At 38.2% G+C, this 17,785-nt stretch overlaps 2 protein-coding genes and 3 long non-coding RNA genes across 11 annotated transcripts in view; 2 read left to right on the top strand and 3 right to left on the bottom strand.

Moving 5' to 3' along the window:
- Positions 1-551, top strand: part of LOC141375840 (uncharacterized) — a 40,991-nt gene extending 40,440 nt beyond the window's left edge. The window contains exon 15 of the long non-coding RNA XR_012384649.1: positions 9-551. This is a non-coding gene — a long non-coding RNA (uncharacterized lncRNA). The remainder of the gene's footprint in view (positions 1-8) is intronic.
- Positions 552-644: 93 nt separating this feature from the next.
- LOC141375821 (E3 ubiquitin-protein ligase RBBP6-like) lies at positions 645-5,006 on the bottom strand. Of its 3 annotated transcripts, none has more exons than XM_073910777.1 (7): positions 3,286-3,861; positions 2,996-3,092; positions 2,817-2,892; positions 2,582-2,670; positions 2,445-2,505; positions 2,203-2,342; positions 1,841-2,107 (listed from the first exon to the last, which is right to left on the bottom strand). In XM_073910777.1, exons 1-7 carry the CDS (start codon positions 3,443-3,445, stop codon positions 1,933-1,935), a joined length of 798 nt encoding a protein of 265 aa, XP_073766878.1. In that variant the 5' UTR covers positions 3,446-3,861; the 3' UTR covers positions 1,841-1,932. The 3 variants fall into 3 exon arrangements, with proteins under 3 accessions (XP_073766879.1, XP_073766878.1, XP_073766880.1); XM_073910779.1 differs by having other exon boundaries at positions 3,188-3,654; XM_073910778.1 differs by lacking the exon at positions 2,445-2,505 and having other exon boundaries at positions 645-2,107; positions 3,286-5,006.
- Positions 5,007-6,540: 1,534 nt separating this feature from the next.
- On the bottom strand, positions 6,541-8,533 carry LOC108190973 (E3 ubiquitin-protein ligase RBBP6-like). 2 transcript variants are annotated; one of them, XM_073910783.1, is made up of 7 exons: positions 7,979-8,338; positions 7,689-7,785; positions 7,510-7,585; positions 7,275-7,363; positions 7,138-7,198; positions 6,896-7,035; positions 6,541-6,800 (listed from the first exon to the last, which is right to left on the bottom strand). In XM_073910783.1, the coding sequence occupies exons 1-7, from the start codon at positions 8,136-8,138 to the stop codon at positions 6,626-6,628; spliced, it is 798 nt and encodes a 265-aa protein (XP_073766884.1). In that variant the 5' UTR covers positions 8,139-8,338; the 3' UTR covers positions 6,541-6,625. The 2 variants fall into 2 exon arrangements, with proteins under 2 accessions (XP_073766884.1, XP_017212993.2); XM_017357504.4 differs by lacking the exon at positions 7,138-7,198 and having other exon boundaries at positions 7,979-8,533.
- A 775-nt stretch (positions 8,534-9,308) lies between these two features.
- LOC141375836 (uncharacterized) overlaps positions 9,309-17,785 on the top strand; it is a 59,257-nt gene continuing 50,780 nt past the window's right edge. The window contains exons 1-10 of one of the 4 annotated variants that reach the window (XR_012384634.1): positions 9,309-9,421; positions 9,696-9,859; positions 10,962-11,129; positions 11,414-11,475; positions 11,753-11,831; positions 12,143-12,218; positions 14,622-14,697; positions 15,016-15,092; positions 15,397-15,469; positions 15,786-15,900. This is a non-coding gene — a long non-coding RNA (uncharacterized lncRNA). Of the gene's footprint in view, positions 9,422-9,691; positions 9,860-10,961; positions 11,130-11,413; positions 11,476-11,752; positions 11,832-12,142; positions 12,219-14,621; positions 14,698-15,015; positions 15,093-15,396; positions 15,470-15,785; positions 15,901-17,785 lie in introns of all 4 variants that reach the window. The other 3 variants (XR_012384635.1, XR_012384636.1, XR_012384637.1) reach the window with 3 other exon arrangements.
- LOC141375841 (uncharacterized) lies at positions 12,140-14,253 on the bottom strand. Its single transcript, XR_012384650.1, has 4 exons — positions 13,830-14,253; positions 13,542-13,629; positions 13,314-13,443; positions 12,140-13,199 (listed from the first exon to the last, which is right to left on the bottom strand). It is a non-coding gene; the product is annotated as an uncharacterized lncRNA (long non-coding RNA).

The following is a 17,785-nucleotide window of genomic DNA, read 5'->3' as shown; positions in this document are numbered from 1 at the left end:
CATGCCAGTGCTTCACAGTCCATCATCACTCTAGGGTAGTCTCTACATTGCTCTACAGTTTGCCTCTGCTTCTCAACCCATGTCTGCCACTACTCCACAGTCTGGTACTGCTCCACAGTCCAGGTCCACGTCTGCTTCATGAGCCTGGGCAATACCCATCACACAAAAATACATAACCCACAAATGCAGTCCCTCAGACTAAACATTTACAACAGTGTTGAGTAGCAAAAAGACATGTTTTTTGTTTTTTATTTACATGTTTGAAAATGGTCAAATATTGTCACTGTGACAAAAAAGTGAAAATGTGTATGATATTAATTAGTCACATTATAACACATTATATTACTGTCACATTACGAAATTTAGTTTTTAATCTGTTTTGTGTTCATATCATTCTGTATGTATCATTCAATTTGTGGAATCAAACTTTTATGTCTAGTTTTATCTTTTTTTCTTTTTATCTATCTTTTTATCTATTTTTATCCATCTATTTTTTGTTCTTGTCAGAGCGATAATAGTTGATGCATTTCATAATAAAATGTATATACATGTTTAGTTCCCCTGCTGTTTTCCTGGACTTCAAAAGTAAAATAAAAAAAGTTTATTTTTTTATTTCTGTCATTGAGTGGCAATGTTTTGTATTTGACAGTATTCTAGTGCACTACCATGTTGTGTTCTAGTATAAATATTTAAATTTGAAAAAGAATAATCTGTTGAACGACTTAATTAAATTTTAAAATACCATTAGTTTGTTTATAAGCTGTAATCATTCATTCATTCATTTTCTTTTCGGCTTAACCCCTTTATTTATCAGGGGTTTCCACAGTGAAATGAACCACCAACTTATCCAGAATATGTTTTACGTTGCGGTTGTTCTTCCAGCTGCAACCCATCACTGGAAAACATCCATACACACTCATACACACACACTACGGACAATTTAGTGTATTCAATCCCCTGTACCGCTTGTCTTTGGACTGTGGGGGAAACCGGAGCACCTGGAGGAAACCCACTCCAACACAGAGAACATGCAAACTCCACACAGAGTTCACAGAGGGGAACATTTGTGCTCTGGCCAAGTAAAAGAATAAAATAATGAATATGTTATCGTACAGTTGTGCTTCTGGTTGTTCATGGTTGAAGGTTCTTTGCCAATTATGTTCTTTTTTTATCTGAAGTTGCCTTTCAAAATATCTACTGTCCTATAAAATAAGAGCAAAGGCCCTTAAACAATTAACTCTTCATACTTTAATGTTAAAATGCTGTCTTTTTCAGGTTATTGTTCAACAGTACATTAAACAGATTGTTTAACTGATACAACACAATAAGCCTACAGAATTGTTAAATCAAAAGTGTATTTTAAGCAAAATAGTATTTTGTCATTTAAGAAGTGACAGGCAGAACCTTAGCAACTGAGATGGGTTTAGCAGGTGTCTAGCTGAGGAAAGCCAGAGTCTGTTCTGTTGTCACCCTTACTGCAATAGCAGAATAGTGTGATATGTAAAATGTGTTAATCAGTCCTTTTAAACCATGAAGGGGCTAGGTTTGTGTGTAACATGTAAACAGACCTTGTAAACCATGATTTTGTCTGTCCCCATAAGCCTGTGAAATGTCACATAGTTAATTTGAGTGTGTTGTGAAACTAAAATTGCTGTTTTTAAGCGTTGTTTGCCTTTTGTAGCTCAAATAAAAAATTTTGGCACAAGTTTTATGTTCGTAGGATGTTGGCAAAGGTATGTCCCCGTAAACCACCAAAAAGTCACATTGACCTCATAAACCATGTATGCCTGTATGTGTGTGTGTGTGTTGCACTGCTGGAGTGAAGGTTAACCAGTCCACACAGTTCATGCGGCTATAATCTTTATTATCTTTTATGAATAAACTATGTACAATATTTACACGTCGGCTCCAGGTCTCTTGGATGAAGGTCTCTCAGCGACGTGGTCTCTTCTGGTCGCCGCGCGTCTCTGGTGAAGATGGGGAGCGGGACCGTTTCCCTCCGGCGTCCCGGACCGAAGATGCCGCACCTGCTGAGGACGAGGAGGGCAAAGGCTCGGTCTGGCAGGAGAAGGACGGCCTCTTTCTCTTCTCAGCAGCATAGGCCTCACTGAACAGATCGAGCGCAAACACACACAAGCAGACATCATGTGAGATTTGGACAAACACTAGAACATGCGGCTATGCCAAGTACAGTTTACTCACGCGTCTATGATGGGAATGACGTATCGGCCGCTGCCGTCTATCATGACTCCCTTTCGGTCTGGGTCGTCCACCTCCAACAGGAAGCTGCGGGGAATCCCTGTGCTCTTCCGGATGCGCTTGTGCGGCGCGGAGCGGCTGCCCTGTGAATTGAGGAGTGACAGTCAAACTCTGAGCAAACAATCTGACTGATGAGGACAAGAGCTCAAGTTCACAGCAACCGTGAGCTTGGAAAACCCAGTTACCACATTAGTGGGGCAGTGCCTAATGTGGTGTCCCGGGATCCCAAGCAGCCTCATGGCCTCACTAGTGAACATCAGAACCATGAGAATCAGCTCAGACATCTCTCACAAAGCAAACCTGTCAGTGTCTGAACGCTCACCTGCTGGAGTAGTAGCACAGGCTGGACTGGTACATCACCGCTTTCAGCTTGTCCTCCTCTGACGCCTTTGCCTCAGCCAGATTCTCAGTCTGTTTCACAGGCATTTGCACATTTGAATCTTTTTCACCCTCAACCCTTCAAACAATCTCAAATCTCCCTAAGAAGCTGAGTGCGTGTGCGTATATTGTGTGCTTTACATTGCGTTTTGCTATTGTGCTATTCATTTGTTCAATACCTTCAACAACTGCTCCAGTGAGAGGAGTGAAGGATCAGCTCTAGGTGAAGGTTCACGCCAGCGTCCAGCTTGATGTCTGCAAAACAAAGGAGCTTGTGTGACTAAAACACCAGGGACAGACCAGGAGTCTTCATATAACATCTAACAGAGGACGCGTGTGCTCATTTCACAGCACTTACCCAACAAATCTTCTGTTTGAGGACTTCAGTCCCGCCGCAGGGATCCGTCTGATGATGACCGACGTGTTTTTAGGGATGAGAGCATCATCTGTGTATTCTGACAGCAAAATAAAATCAGAATCAGCACATAATTATGGAGCACGGTATACTTTGAGAGCCATTAGCCTTTTAAAACAGCCAAAACATCCCTACATGTCAGCATCAGCACCACCTTACAGCTTCCAGAAGTGTCTGATGTAACGCATCTAATGTTAGCGTAGAACAGTTGAAGTGTCTTTTCCTCAACTCACCTTCATCAGTCTGGGCGTTGCTGATCTTCAGCTGGCAGAACTTCAGCCTCTTGCTCCTCATGATCTGCCGCTTCAGCTCCCCCGCGCTGATGTTGAGGCCTTCAAACTGGAGCGAGTCGTAGGTGAGTCGACTCTGGAACCTGTAGTGAACACAAGACATACTGAACACAAACACAAAGCACAGCGTAATAAAAAGGGTCAAACCTGAGTGATGGGAACAGCAGGCGATCAATCGACGTATCCAACGATCAATAATATCGATAATCTGGAAAAATTGTCACGGAGGACGCAGAGATCAGATGCCAATCGACACAGCGAGATTCAAACAACACCCACAGGACGGTTGTCATGGATGCTGATGATGAACACGTGACGCATGCGCTGTACAACTTCCGGCAATATTATCATTATTAATATTAATTTTATTGATAGTAGTAGTAAAATCATTGCGATAAGTATAATAAAATAAACAGCAGAACAGTTGGCCATCTCTGAATAATACACAGCGACGTTTCCCTGCACGAACGATTCAGGCCTTCGCCAAGAAGACTCGGGTGAGTCGATGATTCAGGGATTGATTCAACTGTCCGTTCATCCTATTGGCTTCTTTGGCTGAATGAATCGTTCAATGCTTTACTCAAATAAAGCGGCCTCTTGCTGCCACCTATTGGGGGTTTGCTTTTTTGTTTTCAAAAGTACTTTGACACTTTTTTAAAGGCACCTTTAAGTTCATTTTTGCACAAAAGCTCGTCTCTGTGCGTTCCAAATGGTTTGAAATTTCCTTAGCACATGGTTTTCTTGATGCGTTTGAAATTTTCAATGTAAATCCACTCGTACTTGCATTTGATCTTTATTATGCCTTAAAATCAAAACTATACTAAAGGTGTCTTATCCAAATGCAGATTTTCATTCAAAACGTTATGACAGAACCATATTACTTTACAGTGGCCCATGGATATATATATATATATATATATATGTGTGTGTGTGTGTTGCTTGTTTCTTATTTACCCATGCAATGACTTTTAGGCATAAATACTATGTAGGCTTGCTAAAGGGTTGCATGAGAAATGTCATCATCGTGAGAGCTTGACTTTTTTTTTGTCGCTGCCTTTAGTTGTGGTGAAATGAGATGCATCATGTCGTTTATCTGTTTGTGCAGTCTGTACCTTCATTTCTGAATCGTGTGGCATCGTACTTGAAGCCAAGTCATTTAGCCCAAGGCATAGTTGTCTTAGAATGAGTAGTTTGCTGATCAAATTCCACATTTTGATGAGGCAAAACACATCTTGGATGTTTTAATTACTATTTTAGGTGAAAAACAAAACAATGAGATTTGTGTAAAATCTAAAGTTAACCAAGTCCAGCCCGCCATCTTGTCCTGCCTCTCAGTTCTCTTAAGCCTTGGGCCGGCTCTGTGAAGTGGCCTCTTTTGGGCTCATCATTGAAGACCGGACGAGCTGCAACATTTCGTTCTGCCAGGTTCTGGGAGTAGATGAGCATGTCATCGCTCTAGACTATGGTCAACTTGTGAAGTTACTCATACACCTCCGCTCATGGCATATTACCATTAAAATGAAACTTTTCCAGCAGAATATGACGCTCTAAAAAAAAAAACTCCATCGGCACTGGTAACTATGAAAAACACGACTGAGCACTAATGGTACACTCAACAATTTACACTGACATTTGAAGGATCACCTGACATTAAAGACTGACATAAGAACGCTGGAGGAACATCAAATTTTAACACGGAAGAGTTTTTTTTGTCTCTCTCAAATTAAAGCAATATTTCTTAATCTTGTTGTTTTTTTTTTTTTTTTTACTGTACAGTTGCCCCAGGTGTTTATCAGGTGTGATGCCTGCTCATCTGACCTTTGACCTCGGCACTCAACTGCTGCCAGTTTTCTTTCAATGCCATGAGATTTCTGAATTCTACATGCAGGAACCGATGCATTCCTTTTTTTTCCTTTTTTTTTTTTAAACAAAACAGATATGGCAGACACGGCCAAACATTGAAACTTTGGAGGGCATTGAGGGGAAAAAAAAGCACAATATCATCAAGGGGAATAAAAGGTTTGATCAAAGCGTGCGTTTACACACGTTCATTTAAATATGGACAAAACCAACATTGGGTTATTTTTGTTATTAGATTTAAAATGCACGGACCCTATTTGACCCAGTGTTCATATATACATATGTTTTTATGAATGAATATTTTTGCATATAAAAGATAATAAAAGACTGACTAGACAGATTAGATAGTTTAATAGACAGATTGACACGTGTAGTCATTCGTTCCTGTGTATTTGATGACTAGCTTCCAGCAGTATCTGGCTGCAGACTTGCATGCAATCTGAGACACAAAGCACTCAGCGGAGCTAGTGAGGTCACTGTGAGAGGCGGGGTTAGGGGTGCACACTCACTGACAGCCTAGATTTAGCCTGGTTTTAACCAAGCCGTCTATTAGACTTTTAACCCTTATGTATTGTTCATATTGTTCAAGTGGCTGTTTTTGCCCCCAATGACCTCCATTATAACTAAACTTGTTTTAATTGCAAAGCTATGACACCAGATAGTAACTCATTCTTTATTGTTGGTGGTTTCCCTGTTGGGATGAGATAAAATGAGTCATTTTTACTTTTGATGGTCAGTTGGCACCTTTAAACACCCCAAAAAAATGCTTGCTGGGATGGTACCAAGAGGCTGTGCTCACTTCTGGACAGAGGGGGTGTAGACTTGCAGCTAGTGCCGATAAGTGGTGCAGACGCTGAGGCTGTTCTGTATGCGAGTGTTGAGGTTTTGAAACATCAGCTGACAGCGTGTAGGTAGAGAGTAGCAGGTTCTGGGAGTAGATGAGCTTGTCACCGGTGTAGACTTTGACCGACTTGTGAAGTTACTCACAAGACCTCCGCTTATGGGACATTACCATTCAAATGAAACGTTTCCAGCAGAATATGACGCTTCAAAAACTCCATCGGCACTGGTAACTATGAAAAACACGACTGAGCACTAATAGTGTACTCAACACTTTACACTGACATTTGAAGGATCACCTGACATTAAAGACTGAAGTAAGAACGCTGAAAAAAACCCATCAGATTTTAGCCCAGAAGAGTTTCTCTTTTCCTAAATTAAAGCAAAACTTCATGATATTGTGTTTATGAATTCATTCGTGTGTGTGTGTGTGTGTGTGTGTGTGTGTATGTGTGTGTTGCACTGCTGGAGTGAAGGTTAACCAGTCCACACAGTTCATGCGGCTATAATCTTTATTATCTTTTATTAATAAACTATGTACAATATTTACACGTCGGCTCCAGGTCTCTTGGATGAAGGTCTCTCAGCGACGTGGTCTCTTCTGGTCGCCGCGCGTCTCTGGTGAAGATGGGGAGCGGGACCGTTTCCCTCCGGCGTCCCGGACCGAAGATGCCGCACCTGCTGAGGACGAGGAGGGCAAAGGCTCGGTCTGGCAGGAGAAGGACGGCCTCTTTCTCTTCTCAGCAGCATAGGCCTCACTGAACAGATCGAGCGCAAACACACACAAGCAGACATCATGTGAGATTTGGACAAACACTAGAACATGCGGCTATGCCAAGTACAGTTTACTCACGCGTCTATGATGGGAATGACGTATCGGCCGCTGCCGTCTATCATGACTCCCTTTCGGTCTGGGTCGTCCACCTCCAACAGGAAGCTGCGGGGAATCCCTGTGCTCTTCCGGATGCGCTTGTGCGGCGCGGAGCGGCTGCCCTGTGAATTGAGGAGTGACAGTCAAACTCTGAGCAAACAATCTGACTGATGAGGACAAGAGCTCAAGTTCACAGCAACCGTGAGCTTGGAAAACCCAGTTACCACATTAGTGGGGCAGTGCCTAATGTGGTGTCCCGGGATCCCAAGCAGCCTCATGGCCTCACTAGTGAACATCAGAACCATGAGAATCAGCTCAGACATCTCTCACAAAGCAAACCTGTCAGTGTCTGAACGCTCACCTGCTGGAGTAGTAGCACAGGCTGGACTGGTACATCACCGCTTTCAGCTTGTCCTCCTCTGACGCCTTTGCCTCAGCCAGATTCTCAGTCTGTTTCACAGGCATTTGCACATTTGAATCTTTTTCACCCTCAACCCTTCAAACAATCTCAAATCTCCCTAAGAAGCTGAGTGCGTGTGCGTATATTGTGTGCTTTACATTGCGTTTTGCTATTGTGCTATTCATTTGTTCAATACCTTCAACAACTGCTCCAGTGAGAGGAGTGAAGGATCAGCTCTAGGTGAAGGTTCACGCCAGCGTCCAGCTTGATGTCTGCAAAACAAAGGAGCTTGTGTGACTAAAACACCAGGGACAGACCAGGAGTCTTCATATAACATCTAACAGAGGACGCGTGTGCTCATTTCACAGCACTTACCCAACAAATCTTCTGTTTGAGGACTTCAGTCCCGCCGCAGGGATCCGTCTGATGATGACCGACGTGTTTTTAGGGATGAGAGCATCATCTGTGTATTCTGACAGCAAAATAAAATCAGAATCAGCACATAATTATGGAGCACGGTATACTTTGAGAGCCATTAGCCTTTTAAAACAGCCAAAACATCCCTACATGTCAGCATCAGCACCACCTTACAGCTTCCAGAAGTGTCTGATGTAACGCATCTAATGTTAGCGTAGAACAGTTGAAGTGTCTTTTCCTCAACTCACCTTCATCAGTCTGGGCGTTGCTGATCTTCAGCTGGCAGAACTTCAGCCTCTTGCTCCTCATGATCTGCCGCTTCAGCTCCCCCGCGCTGATGTTGAGGCCTTCAAACTGGAGCGAGTCGTAGGTGAGTCGACTCTGGAACCTGTAGTGAACACAAGACATACTGAACACAAACACAAAGCACAGCGTAATAAAAAGGGTCAAACCTGAGTGATGGGAACAGCAGGCGATCAATCGACGTATCCAACGATCAATAATATCGATAATCTGGAAAAATTGTCACGAAGGACGCAGAGATCAGATGCCAATCGACACAGCGAGATTCAAACAACACCCACAGGACGGTTGTCATGGATGCTGATGATGATGAACACGTGACGCATGCGCTGTACAACTTCCGGCAATATTATTATTATTAATATTAATTTTATTGATAGTAGTAGTAAAATCATTGCGATAAGTATAATAAAATAAACAGCAGAACAGTTGGCCATCTCTGAATAATACACAGCGACGTTTCCCTACACGAACGATTCAGGCCTTCGCCAAGAAGACTCGGGTGAGTCGATGATTCAGGGATTGATTCAACTGTCCGTTCATCCTATTGGCTTCTTTGGCTGAATGAATCGTTCAATGCTTTACTCAAATAAAGCGGCCTCTTGCTGCCACCTATTGGGGGTTTGCTTTTTTGTTTTCAAAAGTACTTTGACACTTTTTTAAAGGCACCTTGAAGTTCATTTTTGCACAAAAGCTCGTCTCTGTGCGTTCCACATGGTTTGAAATTTCCTTAGCACATGGTTTTCTTGATGCGTTTGAAATGTTCAATGTAAATCCACTCGTACTTGCATTTGATCTTTATTATGCCTTAAAATCAAAACTATACTAAAGGTGTCTTGTCCAAATGCAGATTTTCATTCAAAACGTTATGACAGAACCATATTACTTTACAGTGGCCCATGGATATATATATATATATATATATATATATATATATATATATATATATATATATATATATATATATATATGTGTGTGTGTGTGTGTGTGTGTGTGTGTGTGTGTGTGTGTGTGTTTGTTTGTTTTTATTACATGGTGGGGACCTCAGCATGATAGCACACTCACAAAGTGGGGACCAAAAACATAGTGGGGACCGATCGCCCGGTCCCCACTATGTTTTGCCTTTAAAAGACTCAGGGGGCGTTGCTGATATGCCTAGTGCAGTTTTTTCACTGATCCCCACCTTGACCATTTACCTGAATTGAGTGTGTAAGTGTGTGTCGGCGCACTGCTCTATAGCGGTCCTGTAGTCGGATGGCGGTACTGCACCCTGACACACACTTGACGCAATTCACACACTCTGTCTACTGCACATGCGCAATCTCATAAATGAATCCGACTTTAATCAACTTAATTAAGATCTATCATCAAATTATTCGAATTTTTGGGTAAGTTAGAATGTTTTTCACCATCATAATGTAATAAAATAGGTTATATGACAAATACTTATGTTGCATATTTTGACAGTTATCAGGTATAGTTAATTAAATGTTTTAACGAATTTCCTGGGTGTTTTAATCGATGTTGTTTCAAATTACGTATTAATATAACACTGATAAGACACAAACTACAGTTCGGTATGTAATTTAACTTGTTTACACGAGTAAAAGTTACTCGCGCTAATGTGCTAACGTGCTAACTGCCCGGTGCTACGTGAGTCAGAGGCCGGGGTGGAGTGCATGAGCCGCGGTCAGACAGTCACCAATCACCGGGCGGCTAAATGGATCGACGGAGGATAAAACCATTAAAAGATGCGGAGAAACACATCACCAGCTCCACTGACAAGACCCATTCACTGGAAACCGAATATATAAAAGGTTACTAAGGTATGTTTTCATAGTTCTTGTATCGTACTTTTTAAATGGTTAATTGGTTTAAACATTTAACGTTAATCCTGAAATAACACTATTATATACTATTTATACGTTAATGTAGTAATATAGAGGTTATAATTAAAATGTGGGGCTATCTGGTCCTAGAAATGTACTTAATTTATTGTTCTATGACGTGTAGAAACGTTTTATTTTAGATAAATAATTATAAATATATAACTTAGTGTAAAACATATATAAAAGTACATAAATGTTCACTGTGTGTGTTTTATTTATTTATTTGCTGTCAAATGGTAGCCTTTTACAATAAGGTTAAATTAGTTAATGCTGGTTAATGCATTTACTAACATGAACAATAAATAATACTTTATTACAGTGTTTGTTCATGTTTGTTAACTTTAGTAAATGAAAATAAAGTTGTTCATTACTAGTTGAACACGCACAATGCATTAATTATTGCAATGCATTATTACTGGTACAAGCATGAATTTAGATTTGAATAATGCATTAGTAAATAGTAAATGTTAAACTGATTAATAAATGCTGTACATGCATTGTTCATTACTAGGTCATGTTAGTAAGTACATTAACTAATAAAACCTGATTGTAAAGTGTGACCTGTAAACAATTAAAGTGGAAAAAAAGTTCTTTAAAACTGTCCTAAGAAAGAAGAACAGGTGTTCAATAGTATTAGAACAACATTGAGGAAAGGTTCTGATCCACTTCAAAAGGTTTACTGTATTTATAATTCACACACAGAGAGGATGCTAATGTGAGGTTTTTGTAGTTTTTGAACCCTACACATTTCATTAAATCTTTTAGGTCAGAGTTTGCGTTGTCCACATTTATTAAAGGAAGTTTTGTGGTTGAGTACAAATGATAGACCTTGTGGAAGCAAAGCATATATGAGATATAATAAAAATACTGTCTTTATGTTTGACTTTATATGGTAAAACAAGAACAGGTGGTTAAGTGTTTTCCCCATTCAAATGTACATGTATATATTATATTCATTGTGTTTGTATTCATGCCATAGTTTAGCTTTTTATTGCTATGAGAGGGCATAATTAAAATGTTGCCTGCTCTTTTCTCTTAGTTTTGCAGCATTGATGCCGATCATGAGGACGATCTGCACCCTAACTGCACTGTCAATAAGATCGTTGTTCAGAGAAAACCTCATTTGTGCCTTTTTGCAATCAGGGATATTTTCTTTGGAGAGGAAATAACATTTGACTATGGCGCATGTGATTGGCCTTGGAGAAAGGTTTGACATTTTGATTACTTAATACATTAATCCTTAATACATTCAGCAAAGCTAAGAGTTTTTTAATGTTAATATAGATTAAGGGTAAATCTGTTCAAAAATAAAGAGTTTGCATCATCCATAAGAGATAATGAAATCAATCTCTTAATATCTTCTTCGTGTCTTAATGGGTAAAAAAGTTTAATTAATTGGGTAATGCTTTACTTTAAAGGGGGGTTCATAAGACTGTCATGAAAGCTTTATAGTCATGACATGACTTATATAACAAAGCTGTTTTTAAATAGCTTTCATTGAAGGATGCCCATATGACTGCAGAAGAAAACTGCTCCGACAACTCTCTGATGAGGTATGTTTATTAGTATTATTATTAGTAGTAGTAGTAGTAGTAGTAGTAGTAGTAGATGTTGTTGCTGTAGTAGTGCATTTAATTGTAATTATTTAACTTAGTGTGTGTCCTAATTTATGAACATATGCAATAGTGTAACATTGTGGGGACCAGAGGCATGTTAGAGAAGCTGTGAAACACACTTAGTCCTCAATACACACACAGTACGGTCTGACATAGTGGGGACCAGGAGCCGAGTACTACTGTCTAATTATTATTTTGTGTTTTTTATATTCAGCTTTCATTGAAGTATGATCATATGACGAGAAGAAGAGAACTGCTCTGCTCCAGTAGGAGACCCACAACCCTCTGATGAGGTGTGTTTAAATTTAATAATAATAATAATTATTATTATTATTAGTAGTAGTAGTAGTTGTTGTTGTTGTTGTTGTAGTAGTAGTGCATTTAATTATAATTATTTAACTTAATCAAAATCTAGAAATGAAACAGAGTGTGTGTCCTAATTGGTGAACGTATGCACTAGTGTAACATTGTGGGGACCAGAGGCATGTTAGAGAAACTGTGAAACACACTTAGTCCTGAATACACACTCAGTACGGTCTGACATTGTGGGGACCGGAACCCTTGAGTACTGCTGTCTAACTAATATAAATTTTTTTATTTTCAGCTTATATTGAAGGATGACCATATGACAGAGGAAGAGAACTGCTCTGCTCCAGTACGTGACCCACAACTCTGATGAGGTGTGTTTAATGTTGTTGTTATTATTATTAGTACACAGCAAATTCTGGTCTTTGGAATAAACTCCCTGGGATTCAAAATCAACTCAATCTGAGTGTACATGCGTGACCATCAAATGTACTCCCATTCAGAGTTAAAATCACTCTGCTTTTGGAGTTGAATTTTAACACATTTTTTGGAGTTAGATTATAACACTTTCTGGAGTTAAAATTGTATTCCTACAGAGAGTACTTTTACATTTGGGTATAATATAAACTCCTTACCAATGTTAAAATGTAACACTTTTTAGAGTTAAAGTGTACTTCAAACAAATATATATATATACGAAAATGACTGAACTGATGCAATACTCTTTACTTACTGCTTTTATTCATGCAAATCCACACATTAGATTTAGAATTTCCATCGATGTACACACTTTGAAATTAATTGTCATCACAGCATTAAATTTAACAGCAAAACATTTACAATTAATATATGTTAGCAGCTAGTGCCAACTAAAACCAATGACTTAGTAAAATTGCATGAGACAATCAACACATTACATTATATAAAATTAACTTCACAGGAATCAAAAGCAGTAAAAAAATATCTTGTCATACTCCTCAATCACAGTCAACTCTGCTGGCTTTGATGTTAGAATTTGCTCGATTTTCTGAAACGAAGAAAAAAAAGTATTTAGAAAGATAACCAAAATTAACATTTTTTTAACAAAAAAAAACTAAATCTAATAACTGTGTTTATACTATGTTTTACTTTAAAATGCATTCATTATGTAACGTTATTTTGTAATGTTTACGGTATAATTTCTATGTATATGGAAGTTTAAAAAAAACTTTGATTTTTTTGGACACTGCCCATTAAAGGTTGAATAATTTGAGATCCAGAATCACTGCTGCTCAAACTGCTTGACACAGACAATGTATCTGTCATACTTGGGGAGGAGGGCACTTTAACAGCCCCTTGCTGCAGGACAGTCAAATCTGATGAAAAAACAACAACAACACGTGTCAGTAAATGGTTCTGAAATGCACACTTTCACTTTGAGTCATGAGACCAACTTTCAAAATTTATAAAAATGTTCTTAAATAACCTACCATCATTAGTGTGGATGACATGTTTCTTTGGTTGTTGCAAGTTCTTGAAATACATCCTCATCCACCTCTATGCCATGGTCATCTGTGACTTTCGATGCTGTATCCTCTGGTATCACAAACTTGTGCTGGACTACAACATAACAACAATGTATAATTTATCAAATAAATTTCAAAATGACTTATTATTATTATAATTTAAAAAAAAAACTCTGTTACACTAAAACTCACCCGCACTGAAAAAATCCAAGAAACAATCTTCTTCCAGTTTAATATATTTTTTCTTGCCTCCAAATTGCACTTTTATCAGCATCGTGGCCTGAAATAAAAAAGATAAATGTTATTTAACAACTTATGTTAGTGTGATTGAAAATGTAATGTAAATATAGCTGAAAACAGCATACTCTCACGGTCACGACTAAATCATGATACAATCCAAAACATTTCATGAGCAATATTACACATATTAAATCTTACAGACATAAAGCTCTATTGCTGGATAAAAGATATTGACATTACCTCGTTGTGTAAGTTAGCCTATTTGAAATGTGAACAGCAGGTTTCTCCATCTGATCAAGTAGGCCTACCACCTTTTTGACAGCAGAACACATATTTTTAGAAACACAGAGGGAAGAAAAGATTATTAGCTAGTGTTAGCTTGTTCAAATCCACAACATTTTTAAAAAAAAAACTGCCACATTGGAAAAGCTAACATGCTATGCTAAGTTAGCCACATGCAGTCACTAGCCTCACAGTACAAAATGAAACAGCTACAGCAAAACACACTTCTGCTACAAAACATCCAACATTTAGAAAAAGCTTTCTAAAACTTTCTAAACTTTCTAAAAATTTAACTCCAGTAAGGAGTTAAAGCACGTTTCTGAACACCAGAGAATGAACTCCAAAATACAACACAGCAAGGGGTATCCCATAACACAAAATCGTGTTAAAGTTTAAAAATAAACTCAAAAAAATTTACTCTCACACTTTTTTGCCTAACTCCTAATTTTTCAACTCCAAAAAATTTGCTGTGTAGTAGTAGTAGTAGTAGTAGTAGTTGTAGTAGTTGTTGTTGTAGTAGTAGTGCATTTAATTGTAATTATTTTCTTAATCAAAATCTAGAAATAAAATAGAGTGTGTGTCCTAATTGGTGAACATATGCACTAGTGTAACATTGTGGGGACCAGAGGCATGTTAGAGAAGCTGTGAAACACACTTAGTCCTGAATACACACACAGTACGGTCTGACATAGTGGGGACCGGAACCCTTGAGTACTGCTGTCTAACTAATATAAATTTTTTTATATTCAGCTTATATTGAAGGATGACCATATGACAGAGGAAGAGAACTGCTCTGCTCCAGTACGAGACTCACAACTCTGATGAGGTGTGTTTATTATGGTTGTTGTTGTTATTATTATTAGTAATAGTAGTAGTAGTAGTAGTAGTAGCAGTAGTTGTTGTTGTTGTAGTAGTGCATTTAATTGTAATTATTTAACTTAATCAAAATATAGAAATGAAACAGAGTGTGTGTCCTAATTGGTGAACGTATGCACTAGTGTAACATTGTGGGGACCAGAGGCATGTTAGAGAAGCTGTGAAACACACTTAGTCCTGAATACACACACAGTACGGTCTGACATAGTGGGGACCGGAACCCTTGAGTACTGCTGTCTAACTAATATATATATATTTTTATATTCAGGTTTGCTGAAGTATGACCGTATGACAGAAGGAGAGAACAGCTCTGCTCCAGTACGAGACCCACAACCCTCTGATGAGGTGTGTTTATTAATATTGTTGTTGTTGTTGTTATTATTATTATTATTATTACTAGTTGTTGTAGTAGTAGTGCATTTAATTGTAATTATTTAACTAAATCAAAATATAGAAATGAAACAGAGTGTGTGTCCTAATGTATGAACATATGCACTAGTGTAACATTGTGGGGACCAGAGGCATGTTAGAGAAGCTGTGAAACACACTTAGTCCTGAATACACACAGTAATGTCTGACGTAGTGGGGACCGGGACCCTTGAGTACTACTGTCTAACTAAAATATATATATTTTATTTTTTTTTTTCAGCTTTTATTGAAGGATGACCATATGACAGAGGAAGAGAACTGCTCTGCTCCAGTAGGAGAACCACAACTCTGAGGTGTGTTTATAATAATAATAATAACAATTATTTTTAATATTATTATTATTATTATTAGTTGTAGTAGTGATAGTAGTTGTTGTTGTAGTAGTGGTGTATTTAATTGTAACTATTTAACTTAATCAAAATATAGAAATGAAACAGAGTGTGGTTCCTAATTGGTGAACATATGCACTGACATTGTGGGGACCAGAGGCATGTTAGAGAAGCTGTGAAACACACTTAGTCCTCAATACACACACAGTAAGGTCTGACATAGTGGGGACCGCGACCCTTGAGTACTGCTGTCTAACTAATATATATTTTTTATATTCAGCTTTTATTGAAGGATGACCATATGACAGAGGAAGAGAACTGCTCTGCTCCAGCACGTAACTCACAACTCTGTTATTGCATATCAGATTCAACGAACCGTTTACTACGGATTTCATGTAATTTTGATAACTGTGCATTAATCAGATGTCATCAAGCTGCTGTGCCGTCAGCCAATCGTTGTATTGCTGATAATGATTTTGAGGATCGATAGATCTGTCACAACACACAGTCACAACACCTCTCAGATCAGTTTAATCTGATTCGCAAACTTTTTTAAAGAACCAAATTAGCCTAAGATGAGTTATCAAGATTAAAAGATCCAGGATCTGTAATATATTCTTAGATTATTTAAGCGAGGTCCGAAGAACAGACCTCTGGACCCTTGAGTACTACTGTCTAAATTATATTTTTCAAAATAAAAATTATAAATTATATATAAAAATATATAAAATAATTTTTTATAAAATATTTATAAAATTATATATAAAATATATATTTTTAATTATATACAGTTGAAGTCAGAATTATTAGCCCCCTTGTTTATTTCTTGTACTAAATTTCTGTTTAATGGAAAGCAGATTTTTTAAACACATTTCTAATCATAACAGTGTTAATAACTCATCTCTAATAACTGATTTATTTTCTCTTTGCCATGATGACAGTAAAAATTATTTGACTAGATATTTTTCAAGACACTTCTATACAGCTTAAAGTGACATTTAAAGGCTTCACTAAGTTAATTAGGGTAACTAGGCAAGTTATTGGAGGGATAATAATATTGACCTTAAAATGGTTCATAAAAAATTAAAACTGCTTTTATTCTAGCTGAAATAAAACAAATAAGACTTTCTCCAGAAGAAAAAAATATTATCAGACATACTATGAAAAAATTCCCTGCTCTGTTACACATCATTTGGGAAATATTTGTAAAAAAGTTTTAAAAAGGTGGGCTGACTTCAACTGTATATACTTTTATTGCGACTTCCTGATGCCTCCTATAAGTCGCTCGAGAGGCAGTGAGGGTCCTTTATATTTGTGACGCGCTGGTGGCTTTAGACAGAGACACTGAGCCCAAGATGTTATATGGAAAACTTTATGTAACTTGAAGCATGAAAAAAACAATACAGCAATTTGTGTCTTTGAATACCTGTTTTGTATGGTGCCGATTATTGCGTTGGTGTGATGATTGTTGCGTGTGCCGTTGTGATACAGTTTTGCGTTGCATGGTTTGCGCTGCTGTTTGCGCTGCTGTTTGCGGTCAACAAAAAACCACCTGTGTGATTGTGCACGCGCTTTATATGTTCGAGCAGGTGTCAGTTATGCCCACGTGACCAAAACATAAAACGTCACTGTGAAACCCAAACCAATCAGTATACAAATAAACATTATAATTAAATGAAAAGTAATATGGCTCCTATACACCAGCCCCTAATTATTAGATCACCACATAATAATTATCCAAAATTACAGATAGGAGACATAAATCAAACACACAAAAGTTCAACTGTAAATTCCAACAGTAAAATGTCCATACTTTTCTTCTTTGTGTCCTAATGGCAAAATCCACAAAAAAAAAAACAAAAAAAAATAATCCACAAAAGGAATTATCAAAAAAAAGAAAAGAATTTAACTGTAGTTCATATTTAATCAAACTCAGCCTCCTGCAGCAAGCAGACCTTGGTAATAGGTCTTTCCAAACAGCTGGTTTTTGTTTTAATCCGTACTTGACGGACAAATCCTCCTCGGTCTGGGAAGGTTTGGATCACTCGACCTGTTGGCCAAGAATTTCTAGGAGCTGTGCTGTCCATAATGATCACAAGATCTCCCACAACGAGGTTCCTCTTAACTCCAATCCATCTCTGACGCTCCTGTAGCTGAGGTAAGTATTCCTTAACCCATCTCTTCCAGAATAGATAGGACATTTATTGTACCTGTTTCCACCTCCTAAGTGCATACATGTCTGTCGGTTGGAACAACCCTGGGGGTAATGATGGTGAAGTC

This window comes from Danio rerio, chromosome 8 (assembly GCF_049306965.1).
Source record: "Danio rerio strain Tuebingen ecotype United States chromosome 8, GRCz12tu, whole genome shotgun sequence".
NCBI lineage: Eukaryota > Metazoa > Chordata > Actinopteri > Cypriniformes > Danionidae > Danio > Danio rerio.
Note: the sequence above shows the minus strand (reverse complement) of the source record. Positions and strands in the feature narration are given on the sequence as shown.